Source organism: Globicephala melas, chromosome 6 (genome assembly GCF_963455315.2).
Source record: "Globicephala melas chromosome 6, mGloMel1.2, whole genome shotgun sequence".
NCBI classification, from domain to species: Eukaryota; Metazoa; Chordata; class Mammalia; order Artiodactyla; family Delphinidae; genus Globicephala; species Globicephala melas.
The window spans coordinates 53345344-53358986 of NC_083319.1; the positions used below are offsets into that span (position 1 = coordinate 53345344).

Consider the following 13643-nt stretch of genomic DNA (forward strand, 5'->3'; position numbering starts at 1 on the left):
AGGCTTTTTCAGATGAGCAAAATAAATTAACTTATCAAGAAACCTTGACTTACTTCACTTAGTATGATAATCTCTAGGTCAATCCATGTTGCAGAAAGTCAGACACAGAATGATGAATATCATATGACCTCACTCATATGTGGAATCTAATTTTTTAAAAAAGATACAAATGAACTTATTTACAAAACAGCAACAGACTTACAGATATTGAAAACTTACAGTTACCAAAAGCAAAATGTGGGAGGGATAAATCGGGAGTTTAGGATGAACAGACACACACTACTATATATAAGATAGATAACCGACAAGGACCTACTGTATAGCACAGGGAATGCTACTCAATATTCTGTGATAACCTATATAAGAAAAGAATCTAAAAAAGAATGAATATATGTATATGTATAACTGAATCACTTTGCTGTACACCTGAAACTAACACAACATGGCAAATCAACTATATTCCAATAAAATTAAAATGTTAAAAAAAAACTTATCAAGAAATCTTAAATGAAAGAGTAGAGAAATCAAAGCAGGGCACATTGCAAAAGTCCAAGGATGAGTCAATATTAGAAAAACCTATTAGTATAATTCACTAAATTATAAGTCAAAAGAGAAAAACAGCTTTCTCCTCCTTCTCACCTTGTCCCCTTTCCCTTCCTGACCAACTCAATCCAAAAGCCAGTATCTAGGGCCAAGAAGAAATGGGTGTGTGTTAGAACTTGAGTGTGGTGAGAAGGGCAAACACAGAGGAGAGAACAGTGGTAGTAGATGGAAGACTGGTTTTACACAGGGTTTCATCACATAGGTAACGCTCTTACTGATAACAGAAGTCAGATTTCTTACTCTCAGAGGAGGGAGCTACAAATGTGGAAACGCAGAACACTCAAACTTACCGAGTTGGAATGGGGTAAAAGTATCTCTATAAAGTCATGTTTTTTGACATATGGGTGGATGGATAAACACAGATAATACAGAAAATCACATACATATAAGTGTGTGTGTAGGTACACAGAAACCTACATATATCCTCTAGCTCAGTCCACTGAGAGGGGTTTGGAGCAGTGAAACCCCAAAAGCAGCGAGCATACCTTAGAGATCAACTCTTAGTTTCTAAATAACATTTTCTCCTAAGAGGAACTGGGGCTTCTTGGGAAAATGGCTGATTCTAGGGCTGGGGAAGGCAAAGTACAAAATGAACTAGAGCATCTTCTTATACCAGAGAGTAAGGAATCATTCACGGAATGAAGGGGATACACTAAAAGGACACAGATACCAGCTTGACGGGCTCCCGTGGGTCAAATCTGGGATAATTTGACATCAAAAAATTAATTTGAGTAATCAAATTAATGACAAATTAAATATGAAAGCATGGGTTCACACTAACATAATAAATGAATACACCTTTGATAAAGAATGGGATTTTTATACCCTTTCAAGGTATCTTTCCACAAAATAAAATTATTTAAAAGGGAAAGGAATAACTCCACAGGAGAGAAACCTGACAACACCTTAATCAACTGATCAAATTGAACGTCATCAGTAATGGGACAAATCGAAATCATGTACCACTTGATAAGATACAATGTGAAGAACACAACCTAAAATTGAGGAACCATCTACAAAAGAACTGGCCCATAGTTTTCAAAAGTGTCAAGGTCAATAAAGCCCAGAAAAGACTGCACAATTGTTCCATATTGAAGGAGACCAAAGGGACATGAGAAGTAAATGCAACATACAAGTCCTTTCTTTAATAACAGCCTTATGAAGATAAAATTCACACCACATAAATTTCACCCTTTCAAAGTATACATTTCAATGTTTTTTTTACTACATTCACAGAGATGTGCAACCATCACCACCATTTAAGAACATTTTTATCACCCCAAAAGAAACCTTGCACCCATTAGTAGTCACCCCCATTCCCTCTCCCAACACCCCCCAATCCCTAGGTAATACTAATCTACTTTCAGTCTATGGATTTGACTATTCTGGGCCTTTCATATAAATGGAATCATATCATATGTGATCTTCTCTAACTGGTTTCTTTTGCTTAGCATAATATTTTCAAGGTTCATCCATGAACCTTGTATCATGTATCAGCACTTCAATCCCTCTTTTCTGGCTGAATAATATTCCATTGCATGGAGATACCACATTTCTTTTACCTATTTATCAACTGATAAACATTTGAGATGCTTCCATTTTTGGACTATCATGAATAATGCTGCTATAAACATTTGTGTATAATTTTTTTGTATGGACAGCATGTGATTCTGAACTGGGTGTCATTGCCAAGTGGCTGGGACATTTGACAGAACTTGAATGGGATCTACAGATTTGATGATAGTAATGTTTCGGTGTTTAGTTTTGGTGGTTGTATCTTGGTAATGCAAGAGAATATTTCTTGTTTGTAGAAAATATACACAAAAGTATTTAGAGTTGATGGGTATTATGTCAGCAGCAAACTCTCAAATGATTCTGGAAAAATAGTCATTTGTACTGTACTCACAACTTTTCTCCAAATTTGCAATTGTTTCAAGAGAGACAGAGAGCTCCTGAGAGAGAGACCACATTCATATAAACAGATGCTAAAAAATATTTGATAAAATTCAGGAATTACTGTTAAATTTTAAAATTGTAAAAATATCTAATAAATGGATATTTACTTAGCAAATACATACTTGTTTTGACACATATCTCACACCAAAAGCCAGTATCATGTTTAATAATTAAACTTTAAGGTATTCCTAAAGTCAGGAACAAAGCAAGGATGCCCATTACCACCACTATTATGTAGCACTGTTCTTGAATTTCTAGGTAATACAATAAGACAAGAAAAAGATATGAAATTCAAAATTAACTTAGAACACATTTCAAATGAATATGAACGTTTAGCAAGCTTACCAGTTAAATAACACATACACACACACACAAAAATATAACTTTTCTATAAATCAAGAATAATCTGACAGAAGACATAATCCAGAACACATCCAGTTATAATGAAATACAAAACTAAAAAGCAAATAAAACTGAGAAAATTATTTGCGATAAATATTCTTTGCACTAAAATAACTACTCTAAGCCATCTAGCCATTAAGAAAAATAAAAATGCCCTAACAGAAAAATGAGCAACAGATATGAATAGTTAATTCTCCAAAAGATAAAGTTAAAATGGCAATAGACAAGCAAAAAAATGTTCACTCTCACTAGCTATTAAAATGCAAATAAAACAATGGAATATCATTTGTTTTTGTTCTTCAAACCATCAGACTTTTTTATGATTATGAGTGCAAGTGTGTAGAAAAATCAGTGTTCTTATTGTTGCTAGTAACACATCCATATTAGTACAATGTTTCTAGAAGACAATATGACATATAGAAACAAACGAAACAACTTCAAATGTCATATCTTTTAGCTCAGTAATTTCACTCCTAGGAACTTACCTTAATAAAAAATGTATATATATTTAGGTTCTTGACTCACAGACATGGAAAACAAACATGATTGCCAAATGAGAAAGGGCAGAGAGGAGGGATATATTAGGAGCTTGAGATTAACAGATACACAGTACTATACGTAAAATAGATAAGCAACAAGGATTTACTGTATAGCATAAGGAACTATATTCAATATCTTATAATAACCTATAATGGAAAAGAATCTGAAGAAGAATATATATATATAAAAACGGAATCACTTTGCTGTACACATGAAACTAACACAATACTGTACATCAACTGTAGTTCAATAAAAAAATGAAAATAAAAAAATTTAGGTTCATGGATGTTTATTAAAGCATTGATCACAATGACAAAAAAAAAATCAAAACCTAAATGTCCAACAGCAGGGAACTAGTTGAATAATCTACGAAGTTTTGATATGATTAAATATGTCGCTGATAAAAATGTTGTATGAAACATGTTCACAGAGGATGGTTCAGTGCCACTGCAAAACGCCACTGACAATACATACGCATCCCTGTGCATAAAAACAATTAGGCTTACGTACATCAACATGTTCATAATGGTCATTTTGCTTGTTCACATTTTCCACATTTCCAAATATTTATTTCATAACCAGAAAAGAAGTCATCACAGCTTCTTTTTTTAAAAATAAAAATAAACTCCGGAAGTGCTAGATGAATCAACAGCAAGAAAAAACAGGGCTTTTCCTCATCAACCAAGTTCATTCTGAATCTAAAGTCTCACATGGCTGCCAACCAACCAAGACTGAGGACTCGCCGGCAGAAGCAGAGAATCAACAGCTAGGGAGCTAATAAACCCATTTTACATCTTGATGTTTGGACAAAGCTTGGAACATTGTGAGAGGTACACTTTAGGAGAGGTACACTGTTTCCTGGGAGAGTCCAGAGGGTTCTGTGATTAATAGCTAAAGGAGATGAGGAGATTTAACCCATTGAAGAGTAGAGTTAAGGGGAAGATACAAATGCTCTTCAAATTTCCAAGTGGCTATCATGAGAAAGAGAGATTAGATTCATTATCGTAGTGGTTCCAAAACTAGATCAAGGACCAATGCACAGAAATTTCCCAGATAGCATCTAGGGACAAGGCAAAACTCTTCCAACAATCAGACTCATCCCACAAAGGAACAGGAGGTGAGGCACACCAGAGGTCTTCCTGCAGAGGCTTCCAATTCCTTTTCAGGGCTGTTGCAATGGAGACTGCAGCCCTGGGTAAAGGACTGTACTAAACAGACTCTAAGACCCTGCAGCTCAAAGTGAGGTCTGTGGGCCGGTGGCATTAACATCACCTGGGAGCTTGATAAAAAGTGCGGTTTGTTGCTTCCATCCCTAGACCTAATGAATCAGAACCTGTATTTTCACAAGATCCCATGTAATTCTTATGTGTATTACTGAGTGAGAAGCAGACCTGGAAGATACTAACTCTCCAGTTTCTCCATCTGCTTCGGTTTTCAGAGTCTTCTTTTGCTGCTCCTCTTCCACGTGCTCTTTCATGGTCTACTAAATAACCATGTAATAATTAGTTAGTAATGGCAGAAGACCTGAGGATGATTTGTGATAGAATGGTATAATGCACTTCCAAATTAATATAATCTGACAAATGATTATATTTCTTATTGGTGGACATTTATGGGGGCGGAGTCCTACTGACATCCATTGACAGGTCAATGAGTGTGAGTGCAGCCATGTATACTCTCCTTGAACCCAATGAATGAGAGCAAATCAAAAGCTCTGGCTTCCTATATTGATTCTCATTCACTAGTCCTACACTCTAGGCAGCAATTTTAGGCTGCCTTTCCACCTTTAGGACTCACTGCAGAGGGGACAATGGCATCCTGCCTTCCAAGTATCATGTGTGCATTCATTAGTCCCGTCCTCTGGGAAAACCCTATTCTTGTACAGACATAACTTTCCAACTCTCCACGGCTGATAGTCTAAAACTTCAAACAATAGTGGAAACATAACCAGACCTCAAGTATAAGACAAGAACCAGAGCATTTAATGACAGCTAGATGTTAAATGATGGGAAAATTAGACCTCACTTCTCTGGTAGCTTTTTCTTCCAGTCCCCAACTCACCATACTTTATGCTGTGGAATAACCAACTGCTTCCAGTGCCTCATAAACACCATCCTTTCCACGCCTTCCTGTTACCTCCATCTGGAATGCCCTTTAGATTTGTCGTTGCCTGGATAACCTCTGCTCATCCTTTAAGATTCAGCTCAGGATGCATCTGCTCCTTCAGGAAGCCTTCCTTCAACCCCAGGCTGCATGACGTGCCTCCCTCTTACACCCCGCTTGAACTTCCATTGTATCATCTTAGACTAAGTGCTAGCCAACAGAAATCTTTAACGGGAGCCACATAATTTTTTTAGTAGCACAGTTTTTAAAAATTAAAAAGAAACAGCTGAAATTAACTTTAATTATGTGTTTTATTTAGCCCAGCATATCCAGAATGTTATCATTTCAACAGGTAATCAATATCATATTAAAAATTATTATTTAGGTATTTTACATTCTTTTACCATTTCAAGTCTCCAAAATCCACTGTGTATTTGACATGTAGAGCACATCTCAATTCGGACCAGCCACATTTCAAAAGCTTAATTAATAGCCACTCATGGCTAGTAGTGACTGCACTGGACAGCCAAGCCTTAAACTGAAATAATCTGCTTATGGGTTTGTCTTCCCTACTGGAAGGCAAGCTACTCAAGGGCGAGGTCAATTTCTTGCTCGTAGTTTCGTCAGTGTTGCATCAGTGCCAGAGATATATTGAGCACTCAGCAAATGTTTGCTCAACGAAACTGACCTGAAGGTATTTTGAGAGAAGGTGGAATTTTAGCAGCTGCTCAAATGTAGAGCAGCTTATGTGTACTTACAGTAATAACGGTGATAGGAAAATGGCTAATATTTTTGTCTTGGACCTCGTTCTATGCTCTCTAAATGTATTATCTTGTTGAGTCCTCACAACAACCCCATATACTAGGCAGCATCATAACCTCCGCTTTATGGATAAAGAAACGTGCCTCAAATCATACAGCTACTAAGTGGAAGAGCCAGGACTTACCGAAATAGTTACTGAAAAACAAAGTAAATGACAATTAGACGCACACACACATTGCGTAATAAATAAAAAGTCAAAAATAAACTATATTCACAGATATTATAGGCCTACTTCGACAGGTAGACCTACCCTTGAATCTCCTTTACCACCCTCACCAGCATCTTTTCTGGGGCTTCTTGATCTGCTGAGTTTTGCCTTATCCAGGGGGTACCTCTTTCCAAGTTTCTGAACCAACTCCTTCTGGCTTGAAATTTCGTATCTTTCATACTTGCCTTCTAACCTACTTGCATCCTGCCTGTCTCGTCAAAATGGCAGCGCTTTTCACAAGCCACTCCAGTGAAAAGTCACCTTTCTCAGTGCCTAATCTTCTCCCAGGATATGGAGAGAGAGTGGGGGCCTAAACTGTTTTCCTCCACACGCTGCCCCCAGAGGACCCCTCGGTCTCGCCCGCGTGGCCTGGGGGAGGGGGAAGTGAGCCATCACTGCTGATGTGCGCTTTGTGTAAGGGAACTAGGCTGAACTGTGCTTAAGAAAAATGATGCAGATTTCAATTTTTGTGTGTGAGTGTGTACAAAAATTCCATTATCTCTAAACCACAGGAACCAGAACCACATCTGGCAAAGGAAGTAAAGCTGGAGACGCGAGGAAAGAATAGATTAGGAGAAGCCTTGAAAACAGGCCACCGCGTTTAGATTTGATGTGGTGGGAAATAAAAATCCCTGGAGGGTTTCTGAGCAATGGAGTGATGTGATGAAAACAGTGATTAAGGAAGATGAAATGCAAGTGGGACAAATCAAAGGGAGGGACCAGGGGAGGCAGTCTTCTGGGCGTTGGAAGGCAGGGAGAGCGAGAGAGAAAGCATGGGGATTAGGGGCAGGAACCAGGATTCTCTATGAATTAACCTATGCCACCCGGAAGTCACTTTACTACCAAGTTACCACCAGTTTTTTAGGCTCATCCCCTATTTGGGAAGGCAAAAATCAACCCACAAGGAGCTGAATATTGTCATTAAAATGACAATAAAATTTCCTCTCTGTGAATATAATGATTTAACTGTATGTGTGCCCTGCTGAGTAAATAAGCTTTACCATGAGCCTGTAGAACGGTTTGCAGGGCAGAAATGGAGCTCAGAGAAATTTATATTAGGCCCTTATTCACCAAATAAACAAGCCAGTGAAAACAAAGCAACTTTTTTTTACAGAGAAAGACAAATATCATATGATATCACTTATATGTGGAAAAAAATTAGACAAACATTTACAAACCACAAACAGACTGACAGACATAGAAAACAAACTATGGTTACCAAAGGGGGAAGGGGGCGCGCATGAGCTGAAGGAATAAATCAGGAGTTTGGGAATAACAGATACACACTACTATATATAAAACAGATAAACAACAAAGATACACTGTATAGCACAGGGAACTATATTCAATATCTTGCAATACCTATAATGGAAAAGAATCTGAAAAAGAATATATATATATATATATATATATATAACATACAATGTTTATATTTTATATATATATAAAACTGAATCATTTTGCTATACACCTGAAACTAACACAACACTTTAAATCAACTATACTGAAAAAAACCCCAAAATTCTTTAAAGCAGCCTCATGTGGATGAAGCCCATGGGACAGGGTAGAAATGGCTGTCCCCAAGGTGGCAGCCCCAGCCCAAGAGTGCCCCAAACTCACTGCCCCACAGGACTCTGAAAGCATCCTTTTCAAGTCAGATTCTACAGTGGCAGAAATCCGCAAAGAACTTGGGTTAACCAACGCTATTTGCCAACGCCCCATGCCCTAAGCCATCATGTTCTCTAATTCTGGCTGCAATTTTAAATGGTCCAGAGACTCAAAAGTTATTTTCATTCCAGTTTAGATCTGAAAAGAGCCTTGGAGAATATCTAAACCTATAGTTTAAGAATATTTTCAAGCTGCACACAATGGAAATACAATGGATAAATATCAAAATGAGCTCCTTGGGTAGGGACTGTTGCGAAAGGCCCAGAATTCCACCTACTCATTCTCTTCCTTTCGCTACCCTAGCCCCTCTCTCCCCACAGCTTACACACGTTACGGCAGACCCTGAACCCCTCCCCAGGACCTTGGGGCTGAAAAGAAAGCAGTCTGCAAAACACTGAAGAGTCTACTATTTTTGTTTTGTTTCCGCTTCTTGTGACAGATGAACAAATTGAAGCCCGGAAAGCTAAAACGGGACTTCCATTTCCAGCCACTAAATAACTCAAAAAGCCGCATCTTAGAAACCCCTACAATGCTGGCTAAATGCAAATGTCCATTTAAATGCATCAAATGAACTCACAAAGGCATAAATTCCTCAATTTGAAAACGGCTATAACGTAAGACCCAGCAATCCCATGTCCAAGTGTGGACCCCAGAACAGTGGAGATGAACCACTGGGTCATGGAATCATTTAGTAAATTGCAAACAGCATATTTTTTGGTGTGTGAAATAGACCAGACCAAACTGGCTTATCGCTGAATAGACAACAAGGGTGAGTAATTATTCAGAGAAATTTTATTACACATACACTGTGTATACACACAGACACATAGAAATGTAGCACACGTGCTGGGTTTCCATGTAAAGTGTATGTTTAACTGTGGGCGTAGACAAAACATTTTGAAAAAATGCTATTTTTGAGAAGCTTTTGTATGTCAGTACAGGAAATAAACAAGAACACTCATCGAAGCATTGTTTATCATAGTGCAAAATTAGAAACAATCTAGTTATTCATCAACAGGAGAATGGAGATAGATATAGATGGATAGATAGATAGATAGACAGACTAACGTCTGTTCACAAATCATTACAATATATAGTAGTTAAAATGAACGGATCAGAGCTTTGCTGCTGAAATCTAATGCTAAATTTAAAAAAAAAAAGGTGCAGAATGATATGCACGTTGTATTTAAAGTTATTTAATGTTTTAAAACATGCAAAACAAGAGTACCTATTGTTGAAAACATGCATACGGAAGAAGTATGAAAGCACGCAAATTCAGGACAGTGTTAAGCTCTGGGGTAGGAGGAAGGGAAATGGGGTTAAGGAGGAATCCACAAAAAACTCAGCTAGGTCTGAAGCAAACTCGTCCAAATGTCAGGATTGCCTAGAACTCAATGGTGGCACACACAGTTCTGTTATTATATTCTCCCTATTTGTTGTTGTGGATTAAAAAAAATTTTTTTTGTAAGTCACAGATACTTACCTGAGACCAGATGGCTGACGGGTGGGGTCATCTGGAAGAAACCCAAGCAGGACCCCGAATCTGATTTCCATTCCAGTCCTCTTTCCACGTGGCTCTCAGTTCAGGATCTGCCTGCAGATGCAGGATTTACATCATTTTGGTGTTAATCTTAGTAACTTATTTTTACCTGAGAGATACTGTTCCTCACGGCCCATCAAGGCCACATCTGCCCTGGCCAGAAAGAGCACAAAGTGCACTTGCTCTGTGAGGCTGAGCTGTTGCTTCACAGTTTGTCACTTGGCTCTGCTTTCCAGCTTCGCTCATGCATTGCAACAAAGTGCTGAGCCACTGAAAGGCTGGTAGAGAGATGGTCTAAACATGCAAAAAGTATATGCAAAAAAAGAGAGAGAGAAAAACAGAAAGGAGAGGGAGAATCATTTGCATGTGAGGAAATAGACAAAGTCAGTCACAATCAATACTGCTCAGGAACCATAAAACACACAGTGGGGTTATTTGAGATGATGGGAAGAGCTTGAAATAATGGCATTTCATAGCCTTTAAGTGCAAATACACAATCTAATGGGAAGGGGTTTGTTAGCATTTTTTCTAGTCTATTTTAAGACAAAAACAAGAAGACAAATGATACCTTGGCAACGACTGCAGAGTCTTATGCAGAGAGATTTATTACACCTTGGAAAGTTCAGGGCAGTGTTTTCTGTTTTCTTCAGTGGCTTAAAACAATAAAAGTTTATTTTTCATAGTGAGTCTGCCCCAGGCTCTTCTCAGTATCATCATCATCTTAGCTCCAAACCCACGCTGATGAAGCATCCACTCTGGAGAATTTCGGGATGTGATGGCAGAGGACAAAAAGAGAGATCTCGAGGGTGTCATGTCAGCAGTTGAATCCTCAGCTGAAAGTAGCACACGTCACTTCAGGGCAGTGGTTTTTATCATTGGATCCTTGATGCTCTTCAAGTTACCTAAGAGGCTCTTCCCTCTTTTTCTTCTCTAAGCATAACTTCCGGGTCAGCTTTTCAGGTGCATGAACCAAAGCTTCCTGCTGTTGGAGAAGAAGATAACTCTTGTAGTAGAGTGCCCGGAACAAACCTTCTCTGGAGTCAAGGAGTAAACTGTATATGATTATGTTTTTAGATACTTCTCACCCTGGAATGCCTACCTGTTATCATGAGCTATGAAAGTATTCTTTTCATACTGCTGGAGAAAACTCAGATCTGTGACAGAATTCCTCCTGCTGCCTCGAGAGCCAATATAGCAACAACTAACATTTACTGAACACCTACTCTTCTCGGGAAGGCACTATTGCTAGCCCATTTTACAGATAAGAAAAGTGAGATAGATACCAGAAGGTTAAGTAATATCCCTCAGGTCACCCAGAAGAAGTGGTAGAGCCAGGATTTGAACCTAGGCAGTTGGTTCTAACAGCCTGGGCTTGTAATACACGCCACACTTTATCCAGGAGGTGCTATTTAAAAATAACTGAAGGCAGCTATTGAAATGACAGCACCAGGTTATGTTAGGAGCCGTGGGGCCTCTACTTCAGATACAGGGGGTCTAGGAGGGAAGTATTCACACACCAGTGAAGGTGACAGTGGTTTGATAAAAATCAGAATCCTTTCCTTAGGGCTCGTAGCAACCTAGAACATTAGCTTCAGGGCTCCTGTGTATTCTACCCTACCTAAGTTATGGCTAATTTCTGTTATGCCCCTCAACCCCCAGAGAATGAAAATGGAGATGGACTTGGAAATGATATCAGATAAAAGTCAGAAGTCTTAAGCTTGAGTTCAGTATTGCCACTTAACTAACTTCATGGATTCATTTTCCTCACCTTCCCCATGTGTGAAATGAGAAAAAGAATTCCTGCTACATAGGTAGTGAGAGTCGAATCAAATAGAGGCACAGAGAACTGTGATTGTACACATTCACTCTGTTGACCCAGGAACTTGTTTTCCCTTTATTCCACAAGTCAAAGGGAAACAACAAAATGCTGTAAACATGTATGAAAGACTCATGTGAATGCCCAAAAGCCTTCTATTGTAGAATTAATATTAACCTTGGTTAAGTCATTTTCCCTTTTCTTTCCCCATCTATAAGAGGAGGGATACTAATCACTGAAGTCTCTTCCAACTTTGATACTGTGTGATTTGTTTCATCCCAGAACTAGGAGAAGTGAACCAGAGTTTTTAAATGGTAGTTTGGCTACTTGCGGACCACCTTACCCTCTTACGGTGAACACATGCCTAGGGTCCCACCAATCACACAGGACCCATGGGAAAATCTAACAGCTCCAAGATATAATTCATTGCCCCCAAGTTTCTGTGTTAAAGAGAACTGGATTCTGCACCGGAACCAGGTGGGTATCTGGTTTAGCAGGGAACCTGCTAGAAATGGGGGTGGTGGCATTCCAGCACTTTTGTTCTGGGTAATGCCAGACACATGAGGAATGCAGGACACGACGACCTTTGAGGGAGCTTCTAGCCCTATGATCTCATGTGACTGCTTCACTGATAAGTATCACTTGAAAACGATGTTGGGTATGACCGGGCATAGCAGGCTGGGAGCCAGAGCCATGTCTCTCCACAGGCAGACACGTCAAATGTGGCAAATGTAACTTGAGGGAGTGACTGGAGTGTGGTCCTGAAGCAGCTGTGTGCCAGGTGAATGCTTTGCCAGCCCCTCCAGAATAGGGTTGACCCATTCCAGGGGAAGCCAGCCCCCTGGGGAGCCTACGTGCTGTGGCTGAGAACGATGGGTCCATTCTCAAAGGGAAAGGGCATGATCAGTCACTCTGATCACAGTCTGTTACATGGACCCTCCCGCAGCCATCCCATCCCAGCCCGAAGCAGATGATAGGAACAGTCACCTATGCAGCATGGAGCCCTGTCAGCAACCTGGCGATCCATCATAACGCCCGCAGGCTGAGTGGCCAGTGCGGTCACAATGAGATGAGCACGGGTGGCCTCCCGAATCACCATGCACTGGACGCCCATTAATAATTCAGTCTGTGCCTCTAGCAGGCCGTGCTCATCCCTGCCTAAGGGCCTCTGCACTGGCAGTTCCCTTCTGAAAAGCCTGGCCCCCGGGTCTCACACAGCTGGCTCCTTTCTGCAATTCAAGTTTTATTTCCAGTATCGCTTCCTTAAGCCTTCTATGCACACACCCTCCCAAACCCTCTATCACAACACTCCATTTTATATTTCATATAGCACTTCTCATTATCTGGAATGGTTCTGTTCATTTATTTCTCTGGTTTATTGTCTATTTCCCCTGTAAAACGTTAATGAGAACCAACGCCTCCTGTGTCTTCTCCAACCTGCTCTCAACACCTAGAAAAATATCTAGCAGATAATAAGGGATCAATAAAAAATTAGCAAAATGAATGCATTAGTTAATGAGTTAATTCCATCTAGGACAGGTGTGGACCAGCCCAAAGAGGGCTCCCCTCTCCGTGCTGTGTAGCAGTGGTAAGAATTCACGGTCCAGGGGAGCTTTCATAGACACCTCTCCCCATTTCATGAGCCATCCTCTGTCCTCTCCCCCATTAAAGATCTGAGAATCACTCTCTGACCCATAGGGATTGGCTCCCGACATCTATATTTTAGGAATGATTTTGGTTGCAAAGTAACAACAATAACAACAACCTATTGTAGTGCACTGTAATTTCAAGGAAGGGGTTATCATTTTTCTCGAGAACAAATCAGGAGGCGTTGGGCCCGGTGTCAGTGTGGCAGCCCTGCTGTAAAGACATCTTGCCTCTCCCTCCTTTAAAATCCCTGCTCCTAGCACACAACTTTCATCTGGTTTGTCACATCACAGTCACAAGATGACTGCGGCACCACCAGGCATCATGTCTGAACTCCA

The 13643-nt window shown here is 39.8% G+C and overlaps 1 protein-coding gene across 1 annotated transcript in view; it reads right to left on the bottom strand.

Annotated features, from left to right (window-relative positions):
• The window catches only part of LOC115863855 (uncharacterized), a 130735-nt gene that overhangs the window by 19488 nt on the left and 97604 nt on the right, over positions 1 to 13643 (bottom strand). The window contains exons 4-6 of the mRNA XM_070045837.1: positions 10411 to 10824; positions 9786 to 9896; positions 54 to 146 (exon numbers count right to left, since the gene is read on the bottom strand). Coding sequence (XP_069901938.1) covers positions 10741 to 10824 — 84 coding nt within the window. The 3' untranslated portion in view covers positions 54 to 146; positions 9786 to 9896; positions 10411 to 10740. The remainder of the gene's footprint in view (positions 1 to 53; positions 147 to 9785; positions 9897 to 10410; positions 10825 to 13643) is intronic.